Raw genomic sequence first — 14,829 nt, 5'->3', positions numbered from 1 at the left:
TACGTTCACTTATTGCTTAGCATGAGAAATTGACTGTTTGACCTCACGTTCTTCGTGACAAATCTCAAACCAACCCCATCCTCCCATCTTTTGCGTTACAAAAGTTAACGGTCCCCTTATGGCTTAATACATATCATACATCCCCCCAACTTTATCAACTGTTACTTCCAGTTTTCATAAAAGATTTCCTTAAATATCTGCAGCTTTCTCAAAATTGAGATAATTGCCCTTCCCTATAAATACTCATAACTTCCTAATCCCACAAAAAACCTCACCTTTAATCCCACATACTCATCTCTACAACCACTCACTGACCATCTAGCCACCCACCTGTATAAATGACGATAGGATAGAAAGAAGGAATATGGCATTTGATGTTAATGTGTAATTATTTAACTCTGTCTTATGCTCTATGTGCTTAAGCTTTAATTGATATACTTTCCTTTCATAAGGAAAAGAAAGTAAGAAAGGGAAATTGAGATTAAGTGGCTTTCTTCCATAAAAATTATTCTACGTATGAGAGACAAAAAGAGTGTGATAGGAAAGGAACAATAAGGTAAAGAAAGAAGAAAATTCATTTTTCAATTGCATTTATTTTAAGGAATGTGTGGCTTTAGGTGGTTCATTTTGGTTTGGATTGAAGATTGATTGAGTAGGTAGATTTAGGTTTGGGGATTTACTCAGATTGTGATTGGAAGTGGGTAATGGGAGCAAAGATACTTACTTTTCTGGTCATACAAATCAATTCCATGCCCTCCCTTAGATATCGCCTAAAGCTAGTTCTATCGCTGGCTACAGTCGACCAATTAACAATACTGAATGCAATACTGCCTGTACTCAAGTATCTGGAACACATTCAAATGGGAGGAGAGTGTTCATGGGTCAATATCTCCTCTTTTTGAATGCGTAAGAAGTTCCTGTTGTAAAGATTAGATGTTAAAATCTGTATTTTACCTGATTATGCACTCTAAGGTACTCTCTATACTATAAGACCACTTCCTTACTTCCATTCTCACTCTGTCTCATCAGTAACTTTTATATTTTTATGACATAAAGTGAGTAAAAGTAATTATATCATACTTGCATGCTTGTTGTTGAGCGTGATCATAATTAAAAGCCATTCAATAACGTATTAATGTAATCCTAGCTGATATCGATTTCTTATTTATGAAAACATTGCTTAGCATGAACCTCAAAGTGTCATTATTCTTATCAAACACAAAAAAAAAGTAAAAGGAAATGAATGAAAGGAAAGAAACTCCAAGAAATTCCTTTATTTTTGTTTCTTATTACTTAATGACTGAAATTTGAACTGAAAAAAAAAAGAAAAAGTTCACGTCTAGACGCTTTAACTGTTGTTATAAAAGGTACAAGACTCTTCTTTTTGTTGTGTCTATGCTTTTTTTTACCTTTAGATGTATCAATTCTATTAAGAGATAAATATGCTGAGATAAATTAGATTTCTTTCGTTTTTTTGCCATCCTCAAATTAAAGAGAAACACTTCATTCGTGTAATTTATTCTTTGAAAATGAGAATACCAATTGAATTGAGTGCTAAAGACTTTTTAAACGTCCGTTACTGACTTTTCACAATTTCTCAATTAATTTAATTTTATATCATTTTATTTGCTTCATTCCATTTTTTTAGTAATTTGACTTTAACATGAAATTGAAAGCTTGGAATTATTTGAGGTTGAGACTTACTGACTTACTGGAATCATGAGCCTAGGTTATTACAAATGACCTTCCATCTGACTGTGTTACTGGCCACATCACAATGCTTGTACAGATTCTCTGTTTTGACATCTAATTGCTAGTTACCCTTCGCAAATTATCCACTAATTACCAATACCAAATGCTTCACTTTCTAAATCAATCCTAACAGGCAAAGATCATGCTTTCATGGTACTAATGATACCACTACAGTATCTAATAGCGGTCTCCTTCCTGTTAGAGCTTCTTTCCAAGTGTTCTTTGGTCACTCAAGTGCTCTTTTGGACAAATATTAGCTAGAATCTGACTAATTTGTATCAAAAATTACAAGCTTTATTAAAATAAAAAAGAAACCCATTAGATGGTCATAATCATTGAGATCCAGAGCTGTACTAGGGCGACTCGCGGCTACTATTTGATTAAAGAGTTAGGATGTGTCCTCTGTCAGGGCATTGCACTTAGTAGACTTATACAGAACACTGCACTTACTGCTAGTAAACTAAAGTGGAATCAAAACCTTCATCTGATGACATTCCTGTCTGTAGCTTAGAAAAGAAAGGGTGTGTGCCCTGTTTCATCTCCAAATGATTCGAAGATTCAAAAAATGGTCGCTATTCCTATAATTAGGTACCGAAGTACTTAACTATCCAACACAGTGCCACTTTGACTCACAAAACATCTTAAGAAGCAATCTTATTAAATTCCTCTTATTTTGTAGTTTTACATTGACATTATGATAGTGCATCAAGCTAGCAATTTTGTTAGCATATTATAGTAAAGCTTTTAATTAATTAATTTAATGACATCGCCATCTTTACAGTAACACAAAAAAAAAAATGTATCCAAGATTGCTTGCATTGCAATTAAAATCATCGTAAATTGAGTGATAAAATTATCTCTAGGGTAATTACAAATTGTTTAAAACAAATTGTGCTGGTTGCAATTGAAGAAATGTTTACTTTTTACTGTAAACATTGGAAATTAAATGCTTACTTTGGGGCATTATGGGTTTTGTGTTGATAAAATTCATCACATTTGATTCAGATTTTAATTACGTTTTAAAATTATTGTGAATTTAATTCAAAAATGTTTTAATTTTGGACATTCATTCAAGATATTTCAATGGAATTTACTGAGAATCCTATATAAATTCACTTTGTGTTCCTAAATACACTTCAAAGCATGAAATTAATTTTGTTATACAAATTTTCTCCTCAATTGTTTAGCTATTATTCAAAATTTTCCATGACCTAAATATTATTTCTCAGAATATTCAGTAGATGTTCTTAATAATTCCAAAATATACTCAATTTACATCCGATTATGACGTGAATCATCGCGTTTACTTCAATTTTACAATATTTACCTTTCGATTTTTTTGTTTTCTTTTTTTTGTTTCATTATGAAAAAAAGGCATGCAAGGAAAGGCAAAGATTATTATCTGCTGTATATTCTTTCGTAATTACAACTAAATGGGTCAATAAACCTTTCTGTTGGGAACAAGCTGGCGAAGGACATTAGGTCGTTTGCTTTTTATGAACTTTTGTTTATTTTCGTTGTGTAAATTTTAATAAATTTCTTTTTTTGTGAATGGAAATTAATCCCGAATGGCTCAAATTAGCAAGTCCAGGTTAGTCCAGTAGATGGACAATTTTATATTATTTGAGGTAGACATTGGTTTTAAGCCTCGAAAGAAACAGAAATGATACACGGTTCATGGGCATTTTCATGCATTTTAGGCGTACACTAGTGACTAGTGTGCTGTGGCACACAGGTTGCGCACCATTGAGTTAGTCGATCGAAAATCATACCTTAGACCACAGACTCAGATTAAATTGTTATTTTTAATGCAATGACACCCCAAAGGTTTGTTCATTGATTATTATGCCATAATTGGCATTTTGCTTTTTTCCAACTCTGCACAGTAACATTGCCCAGGAAAAACCAATACACTGTATGTCTCTGTCCACAATTTGTGTGACGCGAATAAACAAACCGAGTTGGTGTGACTAGAAATAGCGAAAAAGCATACAAATCCGATCAGACTCCGAATAGACAAAAATACGTCAAAACTAGTCATCAACTGGACATTAATTTGACTTAAACTAGTCATAGTGTATTTTAATCCACTCCAGGACTTTCTCTGGGCTCGATTCCTGGTCGATAAGGTCAATTGGACGTTACTGTAGCCACTTCGCCACTGTTGCTGTTTCGCTGCATTTTTAAACGCCTGCAACTCTTTTAAAATTTAGTTTTAAAGTTCAAATCATGTTCAAAATAATTACTAAATTTTGTCATTTTTGTAATAATTTTAGGATGTTCCTTACACATTTTCATTACCAAAAACTATTCAATTAGACTTTAAAAAATCCAATTTAAATTTTAATAATTTCACCATCTGCTGAAAAAGAGCTACTAACCCAAATAATGAAATAAAGTTCAAACCCATGAATGAATATATTAATTGACACAGTTCAGGGTTAAAGATATTTCCTACTAAATTTCAACCCCATCGGGTTAGAAAGAAGCAGCAAATTTTTAATTATAATTAGCAACAAAAATGAGAAGAAGTGTGAGTAAAGTGATTATAATTACAAAAAAGAGTCACTCGTCAATTAAAATTCAATTTTGTTAGTCTATATCCCCTTAAATGGTCTACCTTTTTTTTTGTTCTAACATTCACGCAATATCTTGGTTGTATCAAATTTACTGAACTTCTATTATCATCATCATGAGACGCTTTAATTTATTTAATATAATCCTTAATTTTTGTAGGGCTTACTATCACTATTAAGAAAACTTCGGTCATCATCTGATAAAGAATTAAGAATTGTCCTTGTCGGTTTGGATAATAGTGGAAAGACAACAATTTTAAGACATTTGGCAAATGAAGAGACACCACACATAACAACACCTACAGCTGGATTTAATATCAAATCGATATCATCTAATAATTTAAATTTAAATGTGTGGGATTTGGGTGAGTATTGGGGTTATAAAAAAAAGAACAGACGAGGTAAAATGAAATTGGGAATGTGAATATACATTTTGTATGTATCACTTCATCTCATCTAATATACATTAATATACAGTTGACTTAATTTTATTTTATCTTCATGCTATCTTTATACGATTTACGTTATATAGTTTTGAATTCGAAAATTTCATATTTCAAATTTAAATTCGTTAAAATTATTTAAATTTGAAATGTCAAGCCTCACATCCCAATTCACATTTTGCCTTTCCGTCTTCCTTACCGAGCACCTTTTCTAGTACACATACATATTTAAATATATACATTTTCTATTTTCCTTACACACTGTAGGTGGAAATGCTAAAATTCGACCCTACTGGCGTAACTATTTCGAGAACACAGATGTTCTCATATTTGTGGTACACTTTACTGATGATGATTCCAATATTGTATGATGTTAACGTTACAATATTCTTTTCTCCTTTTTCCATCTCCAATAACAAAATTTTTAAGGTCGATAGCAGTGACAGAAAGAGAATGAGCGAGAGCACTGGAGAATTTAATGAACTATTGAAGGATGAAAAGTTGAAGTCTGTACCGATAATTGTACTTGCCAATAAGCAAGATCTCTCGAGTTCTATGAAGGCATCTGAAGTTGCTGAACTGATAGGTTTAGTTAAATTGAAGGATCGTGATTGGCAGATACAGGCGTGCTCGGCATTAGAAGGAACTGGCTTACAAGAAGCTATGGACTGGATTTGTAAATGTGTTAAAAAATAAAAGGAAGGAAATTTTTTATTTTCTTATTTGAAACGTGAAATGACATGGAGCATTTCTGAATGTTTTTTTTCCAAGTAATTGTATGTTTATTCGTAGGTAAATTGGACATTTTTAAATTCGGGGGTTGAAACTTTTATTTTTTTGGAAAGGATAAGCAAACATTATTGAATTTTTGATGAAATTGAAATAAAATGTAAATGTCAATTTGGGATTCAATATTATTTAGCTTATTTTGAGTTTGTAGTTGCTCTTTGATTTTTTCTAGAAAAAGTTTTGTTAAGTTAAGATAAAAATCGATTCATATTAATTCATGCCCGAGCGACACAAGTGAAGATGGCTCTGCTATGGAGCTTTTAGAGCTCGGCAAAAGCTCTTTTATTACGCTAAGCATGACTTTTTGGCAGCCATATGGATGCAACTTGATCATGTGAATGTCACATAGTCACATGAGTGCCACATGGTCATTTGAATACTTCATGGTGATTCAAATGTTACATGATCATATGAATGTAACATGTTCATTGGAATGCTTCATGGTCATAGGTACGTCACATGGTCAGATGAATGTAAAATGGTCATATGAGTGTCACATGGTCATGTGAGATCAACATGGTCATATGAGTGTAACATGGTCATATGTTTTTCATATTCTGATTTGAATGCGACATGGAGTGTTACATGGTCATATGTTTTTCATATTCTGATTTGAATGCGACATGGAGTGTTACATGGTCATTTGAATGTCACATGATTTCCACATAGAAATGGCTCCCATTTAGTGTTAATAAAAGAGCTTTGAATGAGTCTTATAAGCTTTGTAGCGGAGCCTTCTATATTTGTGTCATTTAGGTCAACATCATATTCAAGCCACTCTTATTTAGCAGTCATATTAATGCAATATGCAAGCGGAAATATGTCGCTCGGGAGAATAAAAGTTTTCCTCGCTTTACAAATAAGTTTTAAAACCACAACAAATAATTTTAAATTTTTAAACCAAATATTAAAACCGTAAAAAACATTAAAAGACGAAACACTTTTACCAAAATTGTAAAACTACACAAAATTTCCCCAAAAACCCCATAAGAGCAACAACACAGAAGAAAGGAAAAGTTTGAAGTGTCGTTTAAGGTGTTGAAACTTTTAACTTATTCTATTTAAAATTCTTTCAATTTTGTTGTTTCCTTTGAAAGGAACCTGTAAAATGTGAATATGGAAAAAGTTATTATAGCACAGAATGTGGAAAAAAATGGAAAAATTATAAAAAAATGTAATAAAATTCATGTTTGATTCTGATAACATTAATTTCCTGAATACATTAATCTCTTGCTACTAAAAGTTTTCTTTTTAAGGTGTGAGTTTTATCTGTGAATATGGTTTCAGATCCAACACAAACTGTCTGAAAATATTGTAAAAGTTTTATAGGAAATATCAAAGAATTCTCATTTTTTTTTACAGTCTGTGTGATATTATTTGCTCATTTTCTGAATGTAATGTAATGTAAGCAAGTATAAAGTTCACTGAAAATAAAATAAAAGCATACAGTCAGAATATTAAATGTTAAAATTGATTCTAAGAAATTTTTCTTCATCAAATTTTCAAAATCCTTAATTGGAATTTGTACAACAAATTTTCATGAGGATTTCGTGGAAATAATTTTTGGTATTTTGGAGACGATGTGATGTTGTTGATGTCAAATTAAGTGGATTGTTTTAAGAATAAAGATGAAAAAAGTTTAGAAGAATGTTTTTGATTTCATGGAATCACTTTAATCAAATTCAAAGACCAAAGGTCAGACACTTTAAAGAACAGTACTGTGCCTTCATTAAGTACTTCCATGTAAATACTTCAAATAAGTACTTCCACTTAAATTCAACTGTATTTAACAGTAAGTACAAGACTGGATTATTAAAGTGTCTGGCCCTAGATTAAGATTTTTTTGACTGTTCTTAAAAGTCTTAAAAAGTTAAAAATAAAAGAAAATGAGCTCAAAATAATTGAGCATTGAATTTATCTATGTATGCTTATGGGGCCGTTCACTTATTATGTTACGCAAAAAACGAATTTCTTGACCCCTCTCCCCCTCTTTTCAAAATGCCATTGAAAAAAAAAATTATTTTGGCTGTTACAAAATCCTCCTTAAAAAGCGAATGTAATAAGTGAACGGCCCCTATAAACATTGAGATATTATCCCATGTTACTAAGGAATATTTCTGTAATACACTGTAAACATTTTGGTTACATATCATTGGATGCGTGTCGGCACAGAAGTTATTATCTCTTTAATTTCAATATTTAATTACTTAATGAGGTTAAATAAATAAGACTGTAGATCTCGAATAGGGTCCGTTCATTCGGTGCATAACTCGAAAAATCAAATTTTAGATCCCGTTCTGTAACACAATTTCCCTGCACAAATTTCTTCATTTTTTCAGGCAGAACAATTTACCCGCAAGGCACACGGCGTTAATAATTTAGGGACGAATTTTTGGCAAAAAAATTAATAGATTGATCGATTGAAAATTCAGCCTTTGAACGGTGTGACTTTGACTTGATTTCGGATTTGATTTAATTCCGGTATTATGTCAGAGTCAATTTGGTCTGGAACCGGATTTTAACCGACTTGTGCTTAGGGGTGTCGAACCTAAGTCTTAAAACATACCCCAAATCCATAAAAAATTAATGATGCAGAAATGTTTCATAGGCCGGGATGCGTTGAATGAATGAAATCCTAAATTTACCTTGAAATTGACCTCACTCAACGTTATGGTTAATTAAAAATTGCGATTTGGGTCAGGATTTGGGGTATTTGGCTGGTTAAATGACTACAGGTCTTAGGGAAGTGAGTTTCAAATTAAAATTTAATATTAAACGGAAGTATCTGGTCCTATAAAACATTTCTGCATCATCACATTTATTTTGAGATTAATTAGGTTCTTAATTTTTTTAGGATTTGGAGTACCTTTCAGATTTGGGTTTCGACACCCATACTTGTGCTATTTGTAAGTTGATTTTAAAACAAGGGTCAGACACTTGTAGGTATATGTTGAATTTATGTGCAAGTACATTAAGTACAGTACTATACTTTTGGAGTGCCCTAGTTTTAAATAGACACGTAAAAGTCCAAATTTACTTCCTTAATTTTGGAAAGTAATTTAAATTTTAAATCGCAGTCTTTTTATGACCCATTCTTTTATTATGTTAACAACATTATCATCCATTTAAATAATCTTCCTAAAAACATCTCATAAAAAGTTAAGTTTCACATAAAATTTACTATGAAAAATTAAAACTTCCACCATCATTACTCCTCCACGAAGTGAGCATCTCACACTAAAATCACGGTTAATTATATTCTCTTGAGCTAAAAAAAACTAATCTCTGCGAATGTTTAATTAATTAATGTGATTGCTGCAGGATATTTGAGAACAAATAAGCTTTAAAAATAGGAAACTTGAGAATTTTCTCTTTTATTCACAACATAAATTGCTCTACAGGTACTCATTAAAACATTAAAAGGTTATGGTGATATAATCTCATTAAAATGAAAACAATAAAAAAAAAGCGTGGGGGAAAGGAATTATGTTGTTCCATGTCCTCATGCTCATTATTCCGATGTTCGCTTTTTAATTCATTTCGAATTTAAATGTTAAGTATTTTTTAATATCAAATGAGAATTCATAGTTTTAACTGAGCTCTTCGGGAATATGAAGTAAATGAGTAAATTAATGAATAGAGCATATTGATGCTTGAATTTAATGAGCTTTATGCATTTAAATCAATTGCTTTTTCCAATTAAAATTAATTTATGCTTTTTTTTTCTTCCTTCTTCGTCTCTCATTTGCACTCTCTCCTGTTCTTTTTCTCCATTTATTCGCCTCGCCTGTCCGCACACTCCATCACTGCCTGAATATATAATAAAATGAAAAAAAAAGTAGAAAAAATGGGGATTAAAGGATAAAATTTTTGGGTAACGTCGGATACATGTTTAATGAAAGCGCATTTAATCCCTATTTAAATATGAGGTTTACGGGTTTGACAGGTGGAAAATTGACAATAGTTTTGGGGTTGTGGCTTTTGGTGATTTTTGAATTGTTAGCATTTGATATCTATTTAGTCGTAAATTATTGGTAAATTATTGAACTCTAAGCGTTTGGCGTATTGAATTCCATCTATACGAATTGAATTCTATTCGGATCAGTAAAATCCCGGAATGCACAAGACATAGAAATGACCTAAAATTCGGCTTAGATCAAGTTGATGCTTATTTACGTACTGTAATCATATTTTTATGAGAAACTTTGGTATCAACTACATGATTTTCATTTGACTTCATTGTCGGCTCTTTCACCTAGCTTGTACTCAATCCGAATGTTAAGCTGACATTCTTTAATCACTGTTCTGCGACAAGTTGCTTTTGGGGCTCCTGGTCGTTGTTTTCCTTGCGAATACAAACCAAGGTAGATGTAACAATCTTGTGATTCTGACCCAGAAATTACATTTTCTCTGGCAATCTTCTTTAGAAGTGTAAGTCTTTTTACTTCGTCATCTGTATCGCCTGGTTGAGGCCTTGCTGACTTGATTATGGTCTGAGACAAATTTCATCGAATGTTGCCTGAGACCAGAGTCACGCTGACTTAGGGTTGAATAAACTATGAACAATGAGTAGTTCAAGAATTAATTTTCAAATGATTAATCTTGTTCTATCCACAATCCCATTTATTTTACTTGGAATTGGGCAAAAGGGTCCAACTAAGACCACAGCACCTAATTACGTTACCTTATTGAACCAAACTTTTAGACCATAAGCAAACTTCATCCATTCTTCAGAACAAACTGTAATAAAAATTTCTTCTCTCCATCCAAAAAAGGAAGCTCAACATTACATAATGTACAAACGTATGCATACACAAAAAAAAACGGAAAAAAGTGTCGGAACATTAATTTAATGAGGCTTTGCGTGCGGTGAAATTTAATCGTTAATTTAAATCAATAGGGCTTCGATTTATTGAAAAGGAGATGATAATAATTAAAAGGTATTGAAGCCATGATGATGGCAGACGGATGTAGAAGTGTTGTGTTTGTTTTTGTTCCTTTCATTTCATTTCCTTCCCCATCCCCTCCTCTTTTCGTCTTTTAACACAACACAAAAATGATTCCGGTTATCGCTTTATTAAAGGTCAAAGCAAGTAGGAACAAAAAAATCGCAAACTCATTAATTGAACCATAATACATAAAATAATGGAATTTGTGGTCATTACAGCTCATTGAACGTGAATGGGTAGGTGAGGCTAATAGGATATAATAACTTTCATCATGTAGAACTTTTTTTATATATAATATTGGGTGAGGATGTGATGTTAAGCCATCCATTTATTCATTCATGTAAACACAATTTTCAACAATTCCCATGCACAATTGTTTACACTAATTTTAGCAATTCTGATTATGAAGCTTACGAGAATTGCGAGTAGGTGTATTTGCTCTTTCACATAATTACCTTCATGAAACAACATAAATTATCTCTTTGTTGATTATGTTATTCATAGGGTACATGGATGAATTTTGTTTTATTGAGAACAGGCAGTGAATGATACCGAGCTGTGTGGGGGAATTATGTGGTGTTTTGGAGGGAGCGTCCCAATTAGTGGATATTATAAAGGCACACGCAGGTGTGTATTCAAAAGAGCGAGATTTGAGGAGGTTTGGAGGGTCTTGCACCTTTTTGTAGTAAAAATTCTTCAAATTGCTTAGGTTTTTTCGTAAAAAGTTCCAAAACCTCCCCTTAAATGTTGGCCTACAAATTGGTCTGACACTGAATTGGACCAAATTTTACTTAATTCTGATTTCAACGAGTCCGGAGCAACATGATTGTCATGCTAGGCCTACAATTAGTCAACTGTACTTCAGGCTAGAGCTTGAAATCGACTTGAATTTTGTATGGACTTAAGTCGACTTTTACATACAAATTTGAGTCCTTTCAGGTTCTGCGTCTAGCTTTAAATTTTCTTTTCGAGCTCAAAGTCGACTTGACTTCAATAATATAAATCTTTAGTAGACGTCTAGATATAAACTTGACAGTCCAAGTCTAGTTCCACAACTTTCAAATTTATTACCAGACATAAGCTCGATTAATCACAGCTTGTTCCACTCGGATCCAGTTAAACACAGGATTTTACACCTCTTCTACGACGTATGCCTTCCAAAAATATTAATTAACCCAACAGCCGCTCAAAAATAATTCATTACTCGGAATTATAATTTTTTTTTTCAATCCCTATATAATATCCAGCAGTTATCATATTTATGGCTTGACAAAAATATATATCGCAGATTCTGGAAAATTGAATTACCTGTAAAAATGTTTTTACAATTGCCGTGATGGCATTTACAGTATAATAATAGTAATAAATGAACACCATGAACGATGAACTATGCAGCACAATGATGCATTAAATTGAATTCATGAATTTTAATGTCTCTTTTTTTGACTCAAAAAAAAAATTGTTTCCATTCATGCAGAAATAAAAATTCAATAGCTCAATACACAGGAAAGATGAATAGGTTAAGTAAGTCAGGAAAATTCATCAAACTAAGAAAATTAAATTTTTGAAATTGCATATTTGCATGCATTACATTCATCTTTCTGTCTTCATATTGAATCGACTACCATTAATTTGGTACATGTTTGCTTCCTTATCTGCAGTATGTAAGTTAAATAAAAAAAAATTGTAACATTCGTACAGAGTATCATCTAATGCATGTGTAGAATGATTGAAATATTGAGTTTTGTATTTCTATGCGGTCAATATTTGATGTGCAACAATATTGCATAGTAACTGCTTTGAAATTTGAATTTTTAGAGACATTGAAGTTTAAGTATAGGGTACACCTTTGTGTCCCATTCAAAAGGATTTCTAAATAGTGAGATTTGCTTAAATATTCTGAATAGAGATTGGTTTTTAGTGGTTCTTTTATGAATTGTTGATTTTTTGTCAGAAATGTGGAGTTTATTGACTCAAATTGACTAAAGTTGTTCGCTGAGGCACGGCTAAGCTGGTCGACCATCTGGTGTATTTTTGCTGGAACACTGCTGTACTTTTCTCTTTTGCTCATGAGTCCCTAAAAAGCCTCAAAATGTCTTCATATATTGCAAAAATCATCAAATCACCCTACGGCTAAGCCTGATTTTTGCTCCATTTTACAGAAAATGCAGTTTGTTGCATTATGTCGTTTGGGTCACCCTTACGGGCAAATTGGCTTCTTTTAGATATCGTAGTGGTCTGTGGAAACTCCATTAATTAAGCCCTTCAAAGTGATTTTCTATACGGTAAATGAGCTCGTGGACGTTTAAAGAGCTCGTGGACATCAAAAGAACTCTTGCAAGGAAGCTATCGAAAGAGATAGTATTGCGCTCGGTATCGGAAATTGGCAAGTGGAAGCCAGCAATTGAGCCAGCTTCAGGCGACTCCTTTGGGAGGTCATGGATCACAACTGATCGGTACGACCATCGAAGTAAGTAAGTAAGTGGTCTTTCTGTATCATTTAAGGGATGCTCCTTGCCTGTTAGGGTCATTCACTTATTAAGTATAGTCCTTAGAGGGATGTAGGGAGGTGAGATTTTGTCATGCTTCAAACAATACTTGTTATAAGAGGGCAAGGAGGTAAGGATCCAAAAAGTAAATTTTTCACGTTACTCAATAAGCAAACTACCCCTTACAATCAAGATTGAAGTTACTTTACCAATATTTGCTGTTCTTTTCCTTTATCAATATATGAGTTCCAGTGTTAAATTCAATTTACAGATCAGATAGTTCTAAAAGTTTCTCAAACTATCGATTTATAAAGATTAGATTAAAATGATCAATGAGTATAAAAAAGTTATTTTACAAATGCATATCACTATAGGAACCAGACAGAAAATTTATTACAAAGAGGTTTTATGGATTGAATTTTAAAATCCATACATTAAAAATTCCTTTCAATTTATCTGGATTATTCACAAAAAAAAAATATCTCAAATGTTTGCCTTTTTGAGCTCGAAATTGACTGTAAATTGTAAATATTTTACGTATATATTGTTGTAAAATGCCTACACATCATCAGAGAAACTTTTTTTATGCTTTAAACTCGATTTACTGCTTTATTCAATCACATAAAGCATCTAAAGTGAAGAGAATCGAGAATTTAGTCTGATTATAATAAAGGAAATCTCCTCCACAAAAATATGATTTGAAAGCAATAAACTAGGAATTGATAAGAAGAAGAAATTCAAATCGAAAATGTTTCTGTGACGCACGAAGAAGATTTCTTGCCTCAAATAGCCTTTTGTGTGTATTTGTAAGAGCCTTTTTTACGCTTCTCGCAGAATCTTTTTTAATATTGAATTGCTACATTTCCTTTATTTACATTAACCGCAAGTAAATATATTCGAAATTAGAAAGATGGATGGATTGCCATAGACGATAGAATACATAATCTGATTAAGAATCGATTGAAGAAGATAAATGATTAAGCCATGCCATTTCTCGTATGTAATCATTCGCTCATAAGATGAAATGATGTTGAGATACATTTGGATGGAATGGTGAATTTTTGTCTTTAATTTTTTTGCATGATATTTCCCCGGTGACTACACTTTTTTGGAGATTATTAGGGATTTTTTAATTGATAAATGTTGATTTTTTAACCTTTTGTTCCTTAATAGATCCATTGAGTTTTCCAGGAATAAAACTTGGGCAATTTTCAAATGTTTAACCTTGAAGAATTAAAGTCAAATTTAAACTCTGGTTAATATAAGCTGGAGCTGCAAAAAAAATCGGTTAATGAGTCAGAAATTGAGCTTCATGCCGTTGCTATTGTTGAAGGGTACATTGGGTATAAGTAGTAAGTACAGTACTGGACTTTTGGAGTCTCTGTATTATTGTACTTACTATACTTACTGTACTTACTGTACTTACTGTACTAACTGTACTTACTGTACTTACTGTACTTACTGTACTTACTGTACTTACTGTAGATGTATGTAAAATGCAGTAAAAAGAGTACTGTACATTGGAGTGTCTGACCCTAGGGGCCGTTCAGACTCTATATTGGCACTGGATTAAATCAGTTTAAACTGATTTCAGCTTCAAACCAAAGTCACACAGGCCTCTAACCGGAGTTTGAATCGGTTAACCAATTTGTGCTATTTCGGGAAGCAGATATATACATAACCAAAATATCATTTTTAATCTTAAAAATTTATTAAAAGTATTTCATAAGAAATGACTTTCATAAATCTTCAAAAATACTTCCTTCAATTATATTCCTTGAAAAAAGGATTCATTCCTTCCTTAATTAGACAAAAGCAATTCATAGCATAG

At 32.3% G+C, this 14,829-nt stretch overlaps 1 protein-coding gene across 1 annotated transcript; it reads left to right on the top strand.

Annotated features, from left to right (window-relative positions):
* The first annotated feature begins 4,273 nt into the window (after positions 1–4,273).
* Positions 4,274–5,505, top strand: LOC139093863 (ADP-ribosylation factor-like protein 3). The gene is made up of 4 exons (XM_070644716.1): positions 4,274–4,285; positions 4,489–4,693; positions 5,039–5,106; positions 5,201–5,505. Exons 1-4 carry the CDS (start codon positions 4,274–4,276, stop codon positions 5,465–5,467), a joined length of 552 nt encoding a protein of 183 aa, XP_070500817.1. The 3' UTR covers positions 5,468–5,505.
* The last annotated feature ends 9,324 nt before the right edge of the window (positions 5,506–14,829 follow it).

Source organism: Chironomus tepperi, unplaced genomic scaffold, assembly GCF_022539635.2.
Source record: "Chironomus tepperi strain 1889 unplaced genomic scaffold, CSIRO-AGI_Ctep_v1 contig_33, whole genome shotgun sequence".
In the NCBI taxonomy this organism is placed as follows: domain Eukaryota; kingdom Metazoa; phylum Arthropoda; class Insecta; order Diptera; family Chironomidae; genus Chironomus; species Chironomus tepperi.
The sequence above is the reverse complement of the archived record's forward strand: the minus strand, read 5'-3'. Positions and strand labels throughout refer to the sequence as shown.

Coding starts and splice junctions, on each gene's coding strand:
- LOC139093863 (XM_070644716.1), top strand. Junction 4,694..5,038: donor TTTAAATGTGTGGGATTTGG/GTGAGTATTGGG, acceptor TACACACTGTAG/GTGGAAATGCTAAAATTCGA. Junction 5,107..5,200: donor CAGATGTTCTCATATTTGTG/GTACACTTTACT, acceptor AAAATTTTTAAG/GTCGATAGCAGTGACAGAAA.